We start from the raw sequence: 17,964 nt of genomic DNA, 5'->3' as shown, positions 1-17,964 counted from the left end.
TAGTCCCGGTCGGGGCGCCGGATTCTGTCCCGGTTGCCCCTCTTCCAGGCCAGCTCTCTGCTGTGGCCCGGGAGTGCAGTGGAGGATGGCCCAGGTGCTTGGGCCCTGCACCCCATGGGAGACCAGGAAAAGCACCTGGCTCCTGGCTCCTGCCATCGGATCAGCGCCGTGCGCCGGCCGCAGCGGGCTGGCCGCGGCAGCCATTGGAGGGTGAACCAATGGCAAAGGAAGACCTTTCTCTCTGTCTCTCTCTCTCACTGTCCACTCTGCCTGTCAAAAAAAAAAAAAAAAAAAAAAAAAAAAAAAAAAAAAAAAGATGCCACATGGGATTCCTCCATCCTATATCAGAAGTCCTGGGTTTGAGTCCTGGCTCTGCTCCTAATTCTAGTTTCCTGAAAATGTGCACCCTTAGAGGAAAGAGTTGATAGCTCATGTACTTGGATTCCTGCCACCCAAATGAGGAATCCAGACTGTTTTCAGATCCTGGCTTTGACTTGACCCAACCCTAGCTACAGCTGTGATTTGGGGAGTGAACCGGCAGTTGGGAGGTCTCCCTCTGTGTTTTTGCCTCTATTTCTCTGCCTTTTAAATAAATAAATAAATAAATAAATAAATAATGAGGGGCCGGTGCTGTGGAGTAGTGGGCTAAGCTTCCACCTGTGGTGCCAGCATCCCATAGGAATGCTGGTTCTAGTCCTGGCTGCTCCGCTTCTGATCCAGCTCTCTGCTATGGCCTGGGAAAGCAGTAGAAGATGGCCTAAGTACTTGGGCCCCTGTACCCATGTGGGAGACCCGGAAGAAGCTTCTGGCTCCTGACTTCTGATTGGCCTAGTTTTGGTCATTGCTGCCATTTGGGGAGTGAACCAGCAGATGGAAGACATTTCTCTCTGTATCTCCCTCTCTATCTGTAACTCTACCTCTCAAATAAATTAATAAATACATCTTTAAAAAATAGTAAAAGATTAAAACACTTGACTGTTCACAGAGTCAAAGAACATCTAGTATTATTCATTTCAGAATCCCTCTTTATCAAGAACTAAAAGTAGTTACCTGCTATGATTTACACAGACAAGTGCTGGGAACTCAGTGATTAAGACTAAAAGGGAGGGGAGAATGTGAGAAGTAATAGGATTGAGGCTGTAGAACTAATCTGCTTGCAGAAACTGGTGTCCTGCCAGACAGCTTGGATGCAGTGTCCACTGGCTGGGGTGTGTGTTCTGATGGGGAGACAGGATGGTAGGAGAGCAGGTGGGATGAGAGCCACCTTGCAGTTAGGTGACAGTGACGTCATGGTTCTGGGTTCTAGGTCCAAAGAGTGTTTCTAGTTTAGAGTACCTGATCCATGAGCTGATGATTTTGATCCTTGATGAAGTTTTTTTATTTTGCATTTAGCATGAATAGAAAGCTTCATAAAAATGAGTATCAGTTATCTTATCGCTGATTTTGGTGAAAATCTCATTTAGTAGAAACCAAGGAAAATGTGATTGAGTTTCTACTAAAGGGAAGGTAAATCAAGGGGCAGGAAAGTAACTGTGTGCTTCCACCTTCTCTGTTGCCCCCTCAATCCTTGTTTAGGCATCGTGACTTTAAAGGATCCTGACTGTGTGTCCTCCTCCAAGAAGCAGGCTAGATCTAGTCAGCCACCCCTGATGGAAAAACATTAAAATTATTGCTGACATTGCACAGATACTCAGTATCCATTAAGAAGATTTTCATACAATGTGAAATGTATTTTTAGATCAAGCAGTAAAAATTATATTTTTTAGAAAAGATTTATTTATTTGAAAGGCAGAGTTACAGAGAGGCAGAGGCAGAGAGAGAGAGAGAGAGAGAGAGGTCTTCCATCAGTCAGCTGGTTCACTCCCCAGATAGCTTCAACAGCTGGAGCTGTGCCGATCTGAAGCCAGGAGCCAGGAGCTTCTTCCAGATCTTCTACATGGGTGCAGGGGCGCAAGGACCTGGGCCATTTTCTACTGCTTTCCCAGGCCATAGCAGGGAGCTGGATCAGAAGTGGAGCAGCCAGGACTCAAACCAGCACCCATATGGGATGTCAGCACTGTAGGCAGTGGCTTTACCCCCTGTGCCACAGTGCCAGACCCACAGAAATTCTTAAAAATCTCTAAACTTCACACTTATCTTAATGTATTTAGTAAACAGTTGTTGGAGCTTGCCATGTGTGTGAACTTTGCTTATCATCTGTAGCAGACTGGTCTATCATTTTAGGTAGTCCTCAACTCATTAGTTACGATTAAATCATTTACCGTTCTGACTCCTGTAAGTAAACATGGCATATACTTTTTATTTGTAATAAAAATTTTCTTGTTTGTTTTATGTGCTATTTTGAAAAAATATGTGTCATTAGAAAAAAACTTTAAAATGTTTGAAACATAACGTTTATCACATGTTTTATGACAGTCACCAGGCATTTCTGCTAAAATTAACCTTCTAATATTTCTTTTTGGTAGCTCTATAATGAAGAGGTCCTTGACTTATTTGATACTACGCGTGATATTGATTCAAAAAATAAAAAATCAAATATAAGGATTCATGAAGATTCAACTGGAGGAATTTATACTGTAGGCGTCACAACGCGTACTGTGAATACGGAATCAGAGGTGACGTTTATGTTGTGGTGAAAATAGAGTGTGGTTGATGGTATCATAGGCTGCTAAAGGCTAAGATAAGAAATCTATATCCTAATCATTCATGCAGTTAAAATTTTGTCTTCCTTATTCATTTTTTTTAAAATCAGGGCATTGTTCTAAAAATGTCAGGGTTATAAGGAAGTCAGAACATTTATGATAACATCAAAATAATTGAAGGTGGTGTATGCATAGCTTTTTTTTCATAAGTACAGAAAAAGCATTAGATAATTGTCACTGAAGGTTCAGAAGGCAGTTGTTTTGTGCCTTTTGCTTCAACTTGTCTATGTAAGTTATGGCTCCTAAAGAAGTTTCCACAGAAGTTAAGGGAGCAGAGTGATTCAGGGGGTTGCTCAGTTCGTTGCAAAGTGTTTCACTGCTGCAGATTTGGAATGGAAGCTGCCCATGTCAGCAAGTGGCCGACAATGGAATCTCAGTGTTCTCTCCTACAGATAATACACTATTATACTGAGAAGTTCAGCTCAAAAGGTGCCTGGATCCAGAACAGTAATGTGAAAATCCAGCATCTTTTGAATCCCTTCGTATGCTGGGCTTTAGCCATTGGCTCATCCTACGGATGCTGTGCTATCGTGTTGTAACAGTAGTGCTCAAGTGACATCCTGGGCTCTTCTCTCCTCCAGATGATGCAGTGTCTGAAGCTTGGGGCTCTGTCCAGGACCACGGCCAGTACCCAGATGAATGTGCAGAGCTCTCGCTCGCATGCCATTTTCACCATTCACGTGTGTCAGACCAGAATGTGTCCCCAGATGGACGCCGTAAGTCACTAGCGCTGAATACTTAAGCAGTCATTGTTTATCTCCCTGGAATCACATGCATGCCAAGTGAGGGTATGAGTGTCTGGGCCAGATTCAGTTTGTTGAATCCCTCCCTTTCCTCATTTTCTCTTCTGATCCTGTTTATGTTGAAGCTGGCCAGCCATGTAAGCTTTGGAAATAAAGAATTGCCTATGTGTTTGCAATAACGAGAAAATGTGCTGTGGCTGTTGGTGCGGGCTGTAGTCCCCTGAGACCCTTAGCTGTTGAGGACCACGTGTGACAGGTTTCACTTCACCAACACAAGCAGAGTCTCCTTTGAGATATGCTGGGTTCTGATGTTCCAGCTTCTTTCTGGATTTAAGTGTTTACTTGCCAGCAGGTGTTCTGCATTTGTGTTGTTTTGTTTTTATGCCTACTTCTTTGGCTATGACTGTGTATGTGCATGGGATGAGGGCGAGATGGGCTTGGAGGGTATTTATTGTTATGTTAACAAAATATTTGTAATTATTTTCCTTAACTGCAGGAGAATGCAACTGATAACAAGATGATTTCTGAATCGTCACAGATGAATGAATTTGAAACCCTGACTGCAAAATTCCATTTTGTTGATCTGGCAGGATCAGAAAGGCTGAAGCGAACGGGAGCTACAGGCGAGAGAGCCAAAGAAGGAATTTCCATCAACTGTGGGCTTGTAAGACTGAGGCTTCGTGCTGGGAGTGTCAGGGCTTTCCCTTCTCCTCTTCTCCCTTGTAGTGTACAGCACCCAGTGGAAAACCTTCATGCACTGAACTGGGAGCCGAAAGTTCCAGTCAGCTCAGTAATAAGGCAGTGAATCTCATCTCACAGGGTAGACCTTTCGCTTTCCTCCACATTGCCCATTCTCTTCACATATGTGATTCAGTTGGATGGCATTGTATGGTATGTGCAGAAAATCATACAGAAGTTATTTAAAAAATCTTTCCACATTAAAATTATTCTGCCGAAATTTACCTTTAATATTAAGTATTTTCATGGGTCAAGACTTTCAAAGTAGTGCTTTGCTCATATTTTATGACATTTATTTTATTGACTTTGAATTAGAATAAAAAGTCTTTTAGTAGTAATATTTGCAAAATGAGATTTTTTTCTAAGTATTGGGAATTAACTTTAATATCATGCCACCTAGTGGTATTTTGATTGGAAGACACCTTGCATTATAATAGCAGACATCTGTTCCTGCAGAAAAGCAATGACATCCCTAGATCCCTGTGATGCTGACAGTTCAGGGTGTGTGCCTTTGCTCTCCTTCCTTCCCCTCATGGAATTGGGGGCTCCAAATACATGGTCTTTTTTTTTTTTTTGTAAGTTGTTGCTCAACATTTAATACTATATGACTGCAACCTGTCTGAGGGATTTATCTCACGAAGCTGAGTAGAGACAGCCAGACTTCTTCCCAGCACCAAGACACATCTTTATGCTCCTGGTGTATGTCTGAATGATGTGTAGTTGGGGGTGACCTGATACATGACTCTGTGCGCTGTTTCAAATTTTATTGTTTAGAGGTAAAATCACGGAGGCACTCTCAGGGAAGAAGAGCCGCTGTTTGGTTTTCCTGTTGAGGCTGTTAAGCCTGTGAGACACAGCTGGCAGGGTTTTAGTGCTCAGGACTGTTACTGGCTTCTCTGGAAATGGGGGCCAGGACGCTGTGTGATCCCTGTGGGCCTCCCGGCACAACCCCGGCCCAGCAGAGCCGTGACCATACATGCTTGTGTGGCTGAAGTGGAGCGTGACCCAGGCTTTGCACAGTGCTGATGCTGGAGGTGGCAGTTCCATGACAGTGGGAAAGGCAGCAGGGGTGGCTGGAGGAGGGATGACCTCTGCGGTTGGATGTAGATGTGTGTGCTTAGCATACTTTGTGTTTCTAAGGACAGTTTTACTACACGGAAATACCAGTTCAGAGAGATCATACTGACACTTACATAGTGTTTAGAGGAGATTTTGTTTTCCCAAAAGGGATCTGTATTGCAGCAAGAAAATTTCATGGAACCATTCAGCTAACTATGTAGTTTTTCTTTGAGTTGAGAAGAATTTGCAACATGAATTGATCATTTTTTAGGGATACAACCTGATGCTGTAGGGATTGTTAGCAGTTATCGATCTTCTTTTTTTTTTTTTTTTTTTTTTTTTTTTTTGACAGGCAGAGTGGACAGTGAGAGAGAGACAGAGAGAAAGGTCTTCCTTTGCCATTGGTTCACCCTCCAATGGCCGCCGCAGCCGGCGCGCTGCAGCCGGCGCGCTGCAGCCGGCGCGCTGCAGCCGGCGCACCGCGCTGATCTGATGGCAGGAGCCAGGAGCCAGGTGCTTTTCCTGGTCTCCCATGGGGTGCAGGGCCCAAGCACTTGGGCCATCCTCCACTGCACTCCCAGGCCACAGCAGAGAGCTGGACAGGAAGAGGAGCAACCGGGACAGAATCCGGCGCCCCGACCGGGACTAGAACCCGGTGTGCCGGCGCCGCTAGGCGGAGGATTAGCCTAGTGAGCCGCGGCGCCGGCCTCAGTTATCGATCTTCTAACATGTGTATTACTAGAGGAAATCTTGAATAGAAGTTTGGGAATGTGTGAATTAGTACATGGAGGGTACTAAATTTGGAGTGGTGTCAGTTATTAATAGTTAAAACATAAAACTTTAAAGTTACTTTATACTTCAAAATACAAATGTAGAACAAAGCCTAAACAAGTGTTCTCGCTTTTGTCATATCTTTATTTTCTTTTGTCTAAGTTTTCTTTATTCAGAAATGTGTGATTCCTTTCCCACCTCTCTTTCAGTTGGCACTTGGTAATGTCATAAGTGCCCTGGGAGACAAGAGCAAGAGGGCCACCCATGTCCCCTACAGAGATTCCAAGTTGACAAGACTCCTGCAGGATTCCCTCGGGGGCAACAGGTATGGATACGGGGTGACCATTCATATTCCTGTATTTTGATTATTGATTATTTTTTAAGCAAGCATGTAAGGTGAGTCATAAGAGCTGGATCGGATGGGGAGCTGAGAATTGTGTTATTATGGACTATAACATGTGAATCATGTTGTATGTTGTTATTCCATGTAATCCTTTGACATCCAATGAGGTGGGTGTTATTATTCTACTTTACAGATGAGAAAATTGGAATTCAGACAGGCTAAATAATTAGAGATCACGTAGCTTGTAAATGAAGTCCGTAATATGTACTGTTTCTGCCGTCTACCATTTCTGCTTTAAGTGCTTAGCAAACTCAGTAGATACTTCATAAAAAATTTTTTTGGAAAAAGTAAATATTGCCTTCCAAGCAATCACAAACTAATATTATCTATATCTTTTTGCAAAGTCTCCTAAAACTTAAAACTTTTCTTTGTATGTGGAAAACTTGTCTTAAAATGTCAATGGGGCAGTTAAAATGTCTGTGGTTGTGGCGTAGAGGGTAAGGCCGCTGCCTGTCACGCCGACATCATACACTGGCACTGATTTGGGTCTCGGCTGCTCTACTTCCAATCCAGCTCTCTGCTATGGCCTGGTAAAGCAGTGGAGGATGGCCTAAGCGCTTGGGCCCCTGCACCTGCCTGGGAGACCTGGAAGAGGCTCTTGGCTTCGGATTCACCCAACTGCGGCCCTTGCAGCCATATGGGGAGTGAACCAGCAGATGGAAGACCTCTCTCTCTGCCTCTTTCTCTGTAACTCCGCCTTTCAAATAAATAAATAAATCATAGAAAAAAGTCAATGAAAGGAAAGATAGGGTGTTTTCTAGCTTATAAGTTTGCCAGTATTGCTGAAATTTTTCTTTTCTAATACTTTGCATTGATCTGATGTGTTTAATCAACTAAACACATCTTTTTAGTAATGCATTCTATTCCATAAGTGTCACCATGTTGACCTTGCAACTGGAAACATTTTTGTCATTTAAATGCAATTGTAGCACAATTCAAGGAGTTACAGCCATTCACAGGAGTGTATTTTATGGTGTTTAACAGTCTAACAAATCATATTTACTGGAAAAATCGTAAGATGCTAATAGTCTAGTAATTAAACTTCAAACTTTTTTTTTTTGGACAATTATCCCTCAAGAATTTTAGATAATGTTAAGTGTATTTAGGTTCTACATCAGTTTGGTTTAGGAATAAAGTTTTGTTTTATAGAATCCAACAGTCTCATTTTTATATTTCTTCCTTTTATGTAATATTGGTCTTCTCTCAACTTACATCTTTATCAATTCTATGTAAAAATATAATTTATTTCCTTTGCTACATGTTTCTTTTGTATTTTTGGTCTGAGCCTCGGTGTCCCCATGTGTCTTATTATAGCAGAACAAGAATTTCTATTTTAATCAAAATGTGTGTTTTTTCTAGTTTTCTAATTTGGAGCCCTTTCCTGTATTTATTTCTTCACTGAAACACAGCGGAGATGAGACAGGTCCTCCCTGAGATGTTGCAGCGTTTCTGATGTTTCACTGCTTCTTCAAGTTTGCTTGCGTTGTGGGCAGTCTACAACAGTGTCACTGCAGGTGCTCCGTTTCTGCAGAGTTGTAGACAGCCTGTGGCTAAATGGTCTCACACATTTCTCACCGTTTCTGTCACTGGTGGTAACTCCTCAGGGGATATCACTCCTAATTCCACCCTTGGCATACCTCAATTTCTGCTTAAAATTTTAAGATTGAACTCCTGGTTCACAAGCATTATCTTTGTATACTTTGGAAATCAAAATGTGTTCATTTTTTTTTAAAAAAATTTAAACTTAAGATAAAAATGTTTTTAAAAATAAGTTTCATACTTTTATGTGCATAATTTTATTTTTTGAAAAATACTTGCATTTATAAATTTATAATGTTTGATAAAACATCATAACATGTTTATAGCAGAAATTCTGGAAAATACAGAAGCACATGAAGCGTGAATTAAGTCAATTCCATCTATTACGTAAATGTAATGACTGCCCATACTCTTATATATTTCTTTCCAGATGCACAACTTAAAATATAAAATTTATGAGAGATACCATAATATATTTAAGTGATAGAGCTTTTAAAAAACAAAATTGTGATTGTTATGTGAACTTTAAAAACAAACAGCTTTAATTTTTTTTTGAGTTTTTAGTAAGTGGAATCATTCTTGTAATTATGTCTCTGAGGCTGGTTTACTGTGTGGCCTTTTGCCTGTGTAGTTGGTTGTGGTTGGCTCCTGTTGCCTTCACATTCTTCTTCAGCTCTTGATCCCAGCACTTCTTAAAATGTTGTGAAGGCTGCCGGTGCCGCGGCTCACTAGGCTAATCCTCCACCTTGCGGCGCCGGCACACCGGGTTCTAGCCCCGGTTGGGGCGCCGGATTCTGTCCCGGTTGCCCCTCTTCCAGGCCAGCTCTCTGCTGTGGCCAGGGAGTGCAGTGGAGGATGGCCCAGGTGCTTGGGCCCTGCACCCCATGGGAGACTGTGGGGAGCAATCCGGACTAGACTAAGTTACTCGAATTAAGACTTATTCTATGCATCTGCTCTCCCACAATATGGCGCTGGGAGAGAAGTAAACAGCTTCCGCACAGCTGCCTCCAGTTCAACTAATAAACTGTAGGACTTGCTCCTGATTGGAGAGCAGCGTACTCGGCGTGTGGGCAGCCGAGTTGGGATTGGCGGAGGAGGACTATAAAGGAGGAGAGAGACGGCATGCACCAGGAACATCTAAGAGGAACATCTAAGGGAACCCGTGCAGCCCCCGAGAGAGCCGGCCGGCGGTGTGCCGCTCCCCTGCGGAAGTGGGGAATGTGGCCAGGGGGAACTGCCCTTCCACGGAGGTGGAAGGGATAGTAGCCAACCCGGGAAGAACCAGCAGCAAACCCGGGGAGGGCCGAGCAGACGAAAGAACAGCGCAGGGTCCTGTGTCGTTCCTCCACGAAGAGGGGGAGCGACAGGAGACCAGGAAAAGCACCTGGCTCCTGGCTCCTGCCATCGGATCAGCGCGGTGCGCCGGCTGCAGCGGCGGCCATTGGAGGGTGAACCAACGGCAAAGGAAGACCTTTCTCTCTCTGTCTCTCTCTCTCACTGTCCACTCTGCCTGTCAAAAAAAAAAAAAAAAATGTTGTGAAGGGTGAGTCTCCCCTTTCCCAGTGCGTTAATGCTGTACACACCTGTACTGTTTGCCCCATTTGAGACTCACCCTGTGAGTTTGCAAACCCTTGAATGGGTCTGTCTGCTGTTCAGTGAGATGAGTTCATTGATGATAGGAAATCCAAATGTAAAAGTCTCTAAAATGCTTGCTCTCAAGTTCTGTACTCATTGTTGACAAGAATAAATGATTTGCAGAGTGGCATAGGGACCACACTTGGAGTTGCCCTGTTGTGATCAGTACACACAATCCTCATTCTTAATGGATTGCTTTATCTTCTTCATCAGAAGAGACAGATGGAATGGTGTGAATTATCCTCACTTTCTGATCCACAATAAATATTATGTACATATAGCATACAACACAAACAATATTAAAGTACACTGCTGATTAAGACTCCCTGATCCCTCTCCTCCAGGGGCTTAGAGCCTAAGAGTTGGGGGTCTATAAAATGTCAAGGTAGTAACAACAGTGTAATGAATAATACAGAGGCAGAGAGAAAGGGTACTGTCAATTTTTTAAAAAAGATTTATTTATTTACTTGAAAGAGTTACAGAGAGGGAGGGGTAGAGAGAAGAGAGGGGAGGGGTGGTCTTCCATCCACTGGTTCACTCCCCAAGTGGCTGCAACAGCCGGAGCTGGGCAAATCCAAAGCCAAGAGCCAGGAGCTTCCTCCGGGTCTCCCATAGGGATACAGGAGCCCCAGCACTTGGGCCATCCTCCGCTGCTTTCCCAGGCACATCAACAGGAAGCTGAATCAGAAGTAGAGCATCTGAGACTTGAACCGGGCCCATGTGGGGATCTTGCAGCACACCGTAAGCAGTGGCTTTACCCACTACACCACAGCACCAGCTCTGGTACTGCCAAATTCAAAGTTATGATCTGTGATACATATATGCAGGTGATAGTTTAATTGGATGTTAAGAATATTAAGACTAATGGGGAGAGTGAGCAGGGGTTGGGGAAGGAGGAATATGTAGAACGTGCCCCCTTATAAATGGACAGCAATGCTGTCTTGGGTCGATTGGGGAAGACGTGAGTGGAAGCTATAGCCAGTTTGGCAATCTTTGGATTAGGACTGATTTCCTACTACTATTGGTAAATTAGCTCTTTCATTGTCATCCCAATTTATTTTTATTTTTATTTTTTTAGATTGATGAATGCCCATTAGACTCTCCATGTATTTCCTTGACAGACATAATTGCCAGGGCAAGGCAAGCATTTCACTGTCCTGTTCTTTGGCTGGTGAAACAGTTTGTCAAGACCATAAAGTAATGATTCTGGGGACGTGGCCGTGAGAAACTCTGGACTTTTGATCATTCAGCCACAAGTGATGGTTTATATTGTGAAACGTGAGGCTAGGCCAAGCATTCTTCTCACTTGAGTGTGATAGGATTTTGTGTGAAATTCTTTGCTGATATCAAGAGTCAGGGTACCACTTATTAAAAAGGGAAGAAATTATTAGAATACTAAAATAAGTTAATAATGAACAGCTTTTGATTTATCATGGTAGTTTATTTTAGAACTGTTGTATACTGCTTCAAAAGTGCTTTGTAAAGTGGGAAGAAACATATATGCAGTTGTACTTTCTCAAGATAAAGGGGGTCAAAGAAAGATAACGGAAGTTAATTTTCGTTGATATTACCCAAATAAACAAAATCTTTGTCTGTAAGATATTCTTAAAGCTTGAGGGCTTTTGAGTTTGCTTTTCTTTTTAATAAGGATTTTAAAAATTTATTTGAAAGATATAGTTATGGAGGGCAGGGAGAGAGAGATATATTCCATCTGCTGGTTCATTCCCCAGGTGATTGCAATGTTGAAGCCAGGAAAACAGCTTGTTCTGGATCTCTCACGTGGGTGCAGAGACCTGAGGAATTGGACCATCTTCTGTTTTCACAGTCACATTAGCAGGGAGCTGGATTGGAAGTGAAACAGCCAGATCTCGACCTGGTGCCCATACAGGATGCTGGCGTTGCAGGTGGAGACTTAACCTGCTATGCCACAACACCAGCCCCAAGTTTGCTTTTATTTTTAAGTCAGTAGCATTAATCTTTTTTTCTGACTTGAAGAGAGATCCTATTTAATGGCAGTGATTTGTAAATTGTTATCTTAGTGTTTTATTTGCTTTTATTTGTAAACCTGTTATTTGTAACTTTCAGCCAAACAATCATGATAGCATGCGTCAGCCCTTCAGATAGAGATTTTATGGAAACACTGAACACCCTGAAGTACGCCAATAGAGCTAGAAATATCAAGAACAAGGTGATGGTGAATCAGGACAGAGCTAGTCAACAAATCAACGCACTCCGCAGTGAGATCACACGGCTTCAGATGGAGCTCATGGAGTACAAAACAGTAAGTGCACCTTGTATTTCATGGCACTTCCAGTGATTCGTTTCATGATGGTTTGTACATGTGTGTCTCCTTGCCTTTGGAGGTTGGGTTCTCTAGTCTGCCTTGTGGGTGGTCTTTAATGATGTTCACTGTAACCTGAGCAAACACACGTTCAAAAGTCTTCTGACCCAATCAATTTTTAGTCAGTCATGTGCCACGGAGAGTTGTGATAGAGTGGAAAGGACCCCATGCCTTGGGATTGGTAAGAAAAAAGGGCTGTGGGTCATAGGATTTTATCATCCTGGGGTATCTTTTAATAAAACTCTGTGTGTTCAAGGCTCCTCAACCACAAGACATACTTTCCCTCTTTAGGGTAAAAGAATAATTGATGAGGAAGGAGTGGAAAGCATCAATGACATGTTTCATGAGAATGCCATGCTACAGACTGAGAATAATAACCTGCGGGTGAGAATCAAAGCCATGCAGGAGACAGTGGATGCGCTGAGATCCAGGATCACACAGCTTGTCAGTGACCAGGCCAACCAGGTCCTTGCCAGAGCAGGTATGGGTGCGTGGCAGGGGTGAGCGAGGGTCTCACATCTTGAGGACAGGGGATACTGTTTGTATTCATTAATTATCTAGAAGAGTTGAACTAGAAATGCCAAATTGTGTGTATACTGTGTAATTTTAAGTTAAATACATAATGTAAAAAGATATAAATTTATTGTAAACATAATATGTTCTTTGCATCATATTAGCTACAATCTGCTTCTATATGCAAGATAGAAAATTTGCTCTATAAGTTATGTTTTAAAGGATTTCTGTTTTGTTTCCCTGTTTTTTTTTTTTTTCTCTTGTTTTGTTGAAGTCTTAATTCAAAGAGAAGTTTTAACTTTGTATTTTATCTTTCAGGTGAAGGCAATGAGGAAATTAGTAATATGATTCACAGTTACATCAAAGAAATAGAAGATCTCAGGTATAGCTCACCTGATGTACATGTTTACTTTGAGTTTTGCAATGTTGTGATAGTTCTCTTCATCAGGCTTACTATTCAACAAGTATTCACAAGGATATTTCAGCCCACTGGTCAGGTTAGCTTTAGGGAACTACATATTCACCTTTCTCATAATAAACTTTATGGAACTACATACTTGTCTGTCTCATAATATTATATTCTGAGCAACTTCCTTCTCCCTTTCTTCCCATATTATCCTCCTACTCCCTCCATAGATGTTTACCTAACCATCACAGAGGACAGACAAAATCAGTGTTTACAAAGTTATCTTGTGTGCCTCTTTTCTCTCTACCTCTTCCCCCACCATTTCAGAATAGATCAGTATTTGCAAACCATCACGAGTTTGTCTGAATCTCCCATTATTCCTGTTCTGCAACTTCTTCAGCTAATCTAATGTATGAATCATCCATCCTTAATAATTTTCCTTCCTCTCTCTAGCACATGCATTCACATTTCCTGCTAACTACAGCAGATACTCACTAAATGCCAAAATCAGTGGTAACCATGACATAAACTATGTTTGTAGTCTACATGGAGCAACATAAATAAGCTCACGTGTATTAACTGGAATGGCAGAATTTAGTGAAGGGAGTAGCTGTGTCTGATGCGGAGGCATGAAGACCCATGAAAACAGTCTTGGGGGTGGAGTGAGGAGGAAGGTCAGGGCTAATCATTTCTGGAACATTTTCAGGTTCTGTGGTTTGCCCTGATGGCTGTGCTGTTTTCTCTTGAAATAAGACTCCTGTCAGCTACGTGCAGGAGCCGCTGTGCAATCCAGATATCACTGTACCACGCATTCGCAGGAAATCTCCAAGTTGGGGAGTTTGTTCTTCACAGCTGCTCTGAGTCCTACTCACCTTGGGTTCTCCTTCCCCATCTCTTCGCTGACCATTCTGGAGGTTTTGCACCTGTGGCAAACGCTATCCCCTCTGTTTCTGTTTCCCAAGGCACTCTGGATGCCTTAAATGTTTCAAGAAGTGAAAGCTAATGAGAAGATACATTGAATGGCAACGGATAGTGTTACTCAAATAAATGCAGCTGTGTGTGTGTGTGTGTGTGTGTGTGTGTAAGAGTGCATCTGTCAATCTGTATGTACTTTTTCTGGCTTTTCTGTTTCGGCAGCGGTGTGAGAGGCATTGTGTCCTGCCTCTGCTCCGTAGCCCTCCCGGACTTGCAGTTGCTGTCTGTGGTTGGCAGTGCACTCCCCTGGCTCCTGCCAAAACATTTCTTCTTTCATCGTCTTCTCCTTTAGCTGTAGACCCATCCTTACAATTCCTTGTGATACAACTGACATCTCTGATTTTTGGTGACTAAAGGTCCTCCTCCTGCTCCTCTTGGTGACCTTGGTTTCCTTGGCACTGACCAGTTTTTAGGGCTGATCCTGTGTTGTGTTTGTTCTCCTGACTGTTTTCTTCAGCTGTAGTTAAGCTTGACTTCACTGTTGGGCAAATGGCAGGACCAGTAGAATTCTTTCCTAGGAAACTTGCCTGAATCATGTCTGGTCCATCTAGTGGCTAAAAGCAGCATCTTCAAAGTCTTGAGTTAAGAGCATTTCTTAAGCCCTTCAGAGAACAGGTGACTCAGGGATCCTTAGTTCAGTCATTGATCTTTTGTTTCCTGGTAGAGATTATACCTTGCCCCAGCTGCCCAACTCTTACTTGATGGCTTCTTAATTACTTGTGTCCCACCTCTGGGGAGCAGTCTGCTAGAATCTCAGGATTATAATTTACAGCATAAAAATAATTTACCTATGAGATAAGCGTAAATGAACCTAGAATTCAAGTGGGATTACGTGGATTGAAATTTAAGCTGGTATTTATTTATAAGGCGTGTGACCTTTGGCAGTTCACTTAACATCTTTGAACTCTAGTTTGTTCATCTGTAAGAATAATACTTGCTAGTTTCACAGTTATTAAGAGGCTTAAATAAAAGTATAGGATATAATATTTCTTGAGATGAAAGGTACTGTAAAGATCTAAATTGTTATTACTATTTAGGTCCAAGTTCTGAAATTCTGTTTTTGCCAAATAAATACTACTTAATTCATATTTCTCTCAAAACTTAGTTTCAAAAATATTTATTCATGGATCTTTAAATTTAATACAAATTTACATTTATATAATGTCATTTGAAATAGTTCTATTTTAAGTGTCATTCTAATTATAAAATAATAGTAGTTCCCTTAGTCACATTATTTGTGAAATAATAATAATCACTATTACTTCTTGTTTTTTTTTTTAGGGTATTAAAATAAAAAAAATACATATTGAGAACAGATTTCATTTTTTTATGGATATAATTCTAAGAACAAAACCATACTTCCTTCCTTCCCTCCTTCCTGTTTGTTTGTTTAATTTTTATAATGACATACTTTCAACTTACTTTATAATCGCAGGCTTAGTGTATGGCTAAGCATAATGTTCAACAAGTAAAAAGTAGACATTCCCCTGTCCTAAAGGGGTGTAAGCAATAATCAAATCGTAGGACGTCATTTTCACTTTTGTATATTCAGTGATTTTTTTTTTTTTGGTCTTCTATATATTAGCTATCACTAATCAGAGAAAACATGTGATATTTGTCTTTTTAGATCTAGCTTATTTCAATAATCATAATGCTCTCTAGTTGTATCCATTTTGTTGCAGGAGACAGGACTTACTCTCTTTATGGCTGGGCAATATTCCATTATGTATATAAATCACATTTTCTTTTTTTAAAATTTATTTATTTGAGAGGTAGAGTGAGAGAGAGAGAGAGAGAGAGAGAGAGAGAGAGAGGTCTTAAATCTGCTGGTTCACTCCCTAGATGGCCGCAATGGCTGGAGCTGGGCCTGTCCAAAGCCAGGAGCTTCTTCTAGGTCTACGTGGATGCAGGGGCCCAAGCACTTGGGCCATCTTCTACTGCTTTCCCAGGCCATAGCAGAGAGCTGGATCACAAGTGGAGCAGCTGGGACTCGAATAGATGCCCATATGGGATGCCCGCACTGCAGGTGGTGGCTTTACCTGCTATGCCACAGCAATGGACCCATCACATTCTCTTTGTCAAGTCATCAGTTGATGGACATCTGGACTGGTTCCATGTCTTTGTACTGTGAATTGAGCTGCTATAAACATAGGGGTACAGATAACTTTTCATGTGCATATTTCATTTTCTTTGGGTGAATTCTGAGGAATGGATGGCTCAGTCACATGGTAGATCTATTTTAAGATTTCTGAGGAATCTCCAGACTGTCTTCCATAATGATTGTACTAGCCTACATTCCCACTAACAGTGTATTAGGGTACTTTTTGCTCCACACCCTGCCAGCGTTTGTTTTGAATGAGAGCCATTCTGGTTGGGCAAGGTGAAACCTCATTGTGGTTTTTATTTTCATTTCCCTGATGGCGAGGGATCCTGAGCATTTATTCCTGTGTCTGTTGGCCATGTGTATTTCATTGCCTGTACATGTCCTTTGTCCATTTCTTATCTGGATTATTTGTTTTGTTATTGACCTTCTTGAACTCCTGATATATTCTTGATATCAATCCTTTATCAGATGCATATTTTGCAAATATTTTCCCCTTTCTGTTGGTTGCCTCTTCACTTTGTTGAGTGTTTCTTTTGCTGTGTACAAGGTTCTTAGCTTGATGTAATCTCGGTTGTCTATTTTTGCTTTCATTGCCTGTACTTCCAGGCTCTTCTCCAGGAGATCTTTGCCTATTCCAGTGTCTTGCACTGTTTCTCCTGTGTTTTCCACTAGTAATTGAAGAGTTTTGTGTCTTAGGTTTACATCTTTGATCCATTGTGAGGTGTTTTTTTTTGGTAAAGGAGGTAAGGTAGGGGTCTTTTTCATAGTTCTGTGCACAGATATCAGATTTTCCCAGCACCATTTGTTTAAGAGACTGTCATGAGTTCACTTGTCAAAGATTAGTTAGTTGTAGATGTGTGGATTCATTCCTGGGGTTTCATTGGTCTTCGTATCTGTTTTAGAGTTGTTAACAAGCTGTTTTGATCATAACTTCCCTGTAGCATGTCTTGAAATCTGGTATTGTGATGCTGTCATCTTTGTTTTTATTGTTTAAGATTGCTTTAGCTATTTGAAGTCTCTTGTGGTTACATATGGATTTGAGGATCATTCTTTCTAGATCTGAGAAGAGTGTCCTTGGTTTTTTGATTGGGATTGCACTGAACCTGTGAATTGCTTTGGATAGAATAGACGTTTTGATGTTGCTAATCATTCCAATCCATGAACATGGAAGATTTTTCCTTTTTTTTTGTGTGTCTTCTGTTTCTTTCCTTAGTGTTTTGTAGTTTTCATTGTAGTGATCTTTCACATTCTTTATTAAATTTATCCCAAAGTGTTTATTTTTTTTCTAGCTATCATGAATGGGACTGACCTTATAAGCTCTTTCTGAGCCATGGTGTTGCCATATTGGATGGGCAAAAGTTGGAAGTATTTCCACTAAGATCTGAAATCAGACACAGATGCTCATACTCACCAGTACTTTTCAATATAGTTCTGGAAGTTTTAGCTAGAGCTATTAGGCAAGAAATAGAAATCAAAGGGACACAAATTGGAAAGGAGAAAGTCAAATTATCCCTGTTTTCAAAAAAAAAAAAAAAAAAGAAAGAAAGCCGGCGCCGTGGCTCAATAGGCTAATCCTCCACCTTGCGGCGCCGGCACACCGGGTTCTAGTCCCGGTTGGGGCGCCGGATTCTGTCCCGGTTGCCCCTCTTCCAGGCCAGCTCTCTGCTATGGCCAGGGAGTGCAGTGGAGGATGGCCCAGGTGCTTGGGCCCTGCACCCCATGGGAGACCAGGAAAAGCACCTGGCTCCTGGCTCCTGCCAGGATCAGCGCGGTGCGCCGGCTGCAGCGGCGGCCATTGGAGGGTGAACCAGCGGCAAAGGAAGACCTTTCTCTCTCTGTCTCTCTCTCTCACTGTCCACTCTGCCTGTCAAAAAAAAAAAAAAAAAAAAAAAAAAAAAAAAAAAAATTATCCCTGTTTTCAGGTGACATGATCCTATATATAGAGGAATCAAAAGACTACTAACACACTGTCGAAACTCATAGGAGAGTTTGGTAAAGTTACAGGATATAAAATCAACATACAAAAATCAGTAGC

At 41.8% G+C, this 17,964-nt stretch overlaps 1 protein-coding gene across 20 annotated transcripts in view; it reads left to right on the top strand.

Annotated features, from left to right (window-relative positions):
* Nucleotides 1–17,964, top strand: part of KIF21A (kinesin family member 21A) — a 177,680-nt gene that overhangs the window by 99,769 nt on the left and 59,947 nt on the right. For all 20 annotated transcript variants that reach the window (XM_070049648.1, XM_070049647.1, XM_070049638.1 and 17 more), the window contains exons 4-10: nt 2,466–2,615; nt 3,284–3,418; nt 3,942–4,109; nt 6,223–6,338; nt 11,676–11,871; nt 12,223–12,412; nt 12,763–12,826. In XM_070049648.1, coding sequence (XP_069905749.1) covers nt 2,466–2,615; nt 3,284–3,418; nt 3,942–4,109; nt 6,223–6,338; nt 11,676–11,871; nt 12,223–12,412; nt 12,763–12,826 — 1,019 coding nt within the window. The remainder of the gene's footprint in view (nt 1–2,465; nt 2,616–3,283; nt 3,419–3,941; nt 4,110–6,222; nt 6,339–11,675; nt 11,872–12,222; nt 12,413–12,762; nt 12,827–17,964) is intronic.

The sequence above is a fragment of the Oryctolagus cuniculus genome, chromosome 9 (assembly GCF_964237555.1).
Source record: "Oryctolagus cuniculus chromosome 9, mOryCun1.1, whole genome shotgun sequence".
NCBI classification, from domain to species: domain Eukaryota; kingdom Metazoa; phylum Chordata; class Mammalia; order Lagomorpha; family Leporidae; genus Oryctolagus; species Oryctolagus cuniculus.
The sequence above is the reverse complement of the archived record's forward strand: the minus strand, read 5'-3'. Positions and strand labels throughout refer to the sequence as shown.